General features: G+C 66.3%; 2 protein-coding genes across 2 annotated transcripts in view; one reads left to right on the top strand and one right to left on the bottom strand.

The window, feature by feature from the left end:
- LOC105004077 (chromosome unknown open reading frame, human C9orf142) overlaps positions 1-647 on the top strand; it is a 1,470-nt gene extending 823 nt beyond the window's left edge. The window contains exons 3-5 of the mRNA XM_010861601.1: positions 2-107; positions 266-350; positions 448-647. Coding sequence (XP_010859903.1) covers positions 2-107; positions 266-350; positions 448-487 — 231 coding nt within the window. The 3' untranslated portion in view covers positions 488-647. The remainder of the gene's footprint in view (position 1; positions 108-265; positions 351-447) is intronic.
- A 340-nt stretch (positions 648-987) lies between these two features.
- The window catches only part of CLIC3 (chloride intracellular channel 3), a 2,458-nt gene continuing 2,008 nt past the window's right edge, over positions 988-1,437 (bottom strand). The window contains exon 6 of the mRNA XM_010861590.1: positions 988-1,416. Coding sequence (XP_010859892.1) covers positions 1,258-1,416 — 159 coding nt within the window. The 3' untranslated portion in view covers positions 988-1,257. The remainder of the gene's footprint in view (positions 1,417-1,437) is intronic.

Raw genomic sequence — 1,437 nt, 5'->3', positions numbered from 1 at the left:
CCGGGCCTCCATTCCTGCTTTCCACCCCCCAGCTGCTGCAGCGGAGGAGACGGCCACCAGCCCCAGGAAGAGCGCCCGGCAGGCGGGGCCTCGTCTCTTCTTACCAGGTAAGGCCTGTCACTTGTGACTCGGGTTGGGGCCGCACTGACTGTGCTGGAACTCAAGAACAAGCCTCAAAGTCCAGAGAGAGGCTCTGTCCTTGTGGTAGGGGGTCGTGGGCCTGGGGTCTTGCTGGACTCAGCCCCCCCCACTCCTGTTTCCCCAGACCCAGATCCTCAGAGAGGTGGCCCTGGACCTGGGGTCAAGAGGCGGTGTCCAGGGGAGTCTCTCATCAACCCCGGCTTCAAGAGGTGCCTCCCTGCCCCCCATCCCTCCTGTGCCCAGGGTCCAGCATGGACCCTGCCCACCCCTCCACACCCCACAGCGTCATCCCCTCTTCTCTCCCAGTAAGAAGCCGGCAAGTGGTGTAGACTTTGATGACCCCTGAAGGCACCATGGAAAGTGTGACGTCAGGACTGTGCCTGCGAGGAGAGGGCAGGGGCGGCCCCCAGGACCTCCTGCCGGCACCTGCCCAGCCTGCTGCCAGGCCGAACAAGGCCACTCCTCTAGCCCCTTCCCCGTCAAATAAACAGCTTCATCTGGCGAAAGTCATGAGGTCATGGCCAGACGCTGGCTCCCGGGCCCGCGGGCTGGGCATGGGGCCGTGTCAGGCTCTGCGTTTCCTGGTGAGACTGCCCACCTCTCTAGCCCTGCCCACCTGTCCCTGCTCGGCTCGCCCAGGAGCCCAGCCGGCTGTGCAAGGGTGGGGCTCTGAGAGGCTAGAAACCTTGTTCCCGCCCCAGCGGGCACATGCCTCAGTGATGCAGACCCCACACGATGGCCAGGGAGGTGGGGGGTGGTCTGTCTGCGCCTGGGCAGAGCTGAAGAATGTGGGGCCCACCCTCTGGCCCGGAGTTGCCCAGACGGGGCTTCGCTCCCCACCCTCCCCAGCCATCCTGCCGCCCCACCCTGGCCTGACTGGTTTGGGAGCCCAATCCAGTCCTGCCATCCCCGAGGAGTAGGGAGATGGACCGCACCCTGCCCACCGGCTTCTCTTGTCTGTCCTTGTGGGCTGTTGTCTGGAGTTGAGCGGCCCAGGGTGGGCGTTCGGTAGTGGCAGAAACTGAGGGCCTCTGGTCCCTCCGATGCCCCTTCGCGCTCACTGGGGCAGAGGTGCCTTTATGGGGCTGCAGACAAGTGGGCAGGTGGCGGGGGGCGCTAGCGGGGGCGCACGACGGGCCGGTACGCCGCCAGGATCTCGGCGCTGTGGGGACACGTGTACTTGAACTCCTTCTCCTGCAGGGCGCAGTCCAAGTAGCGGCGGACGCCGTGCAGCTCAGCGGGGATGGGAGCTTGGCGGAAGTGCGCGCACACCGTCTGCGGGCGAGGGGCGCCGTC

Source organism: Bison bison, unplaced genomic scaffold (assembly GCF_000754665.1).
Source record: "Bison bison bison isolate TAMUID 2011002044 unplaced genomic scaffold, Bison_UMD1.0 scf7180017857908, whole genome shotgun sequence".
In the NCBI taxonomy this organism is placed as follows: Eukaryota; Metazoa; Chordata; class Mammalia; order Artiodactyla; family Bovidae; genus Bison; species Bison bison.
The sequence above is the reverse complement of the archived record's forward strand: the minus strand, read 5'-3'. Positions and strand labels throughout refer to the sequence as shown.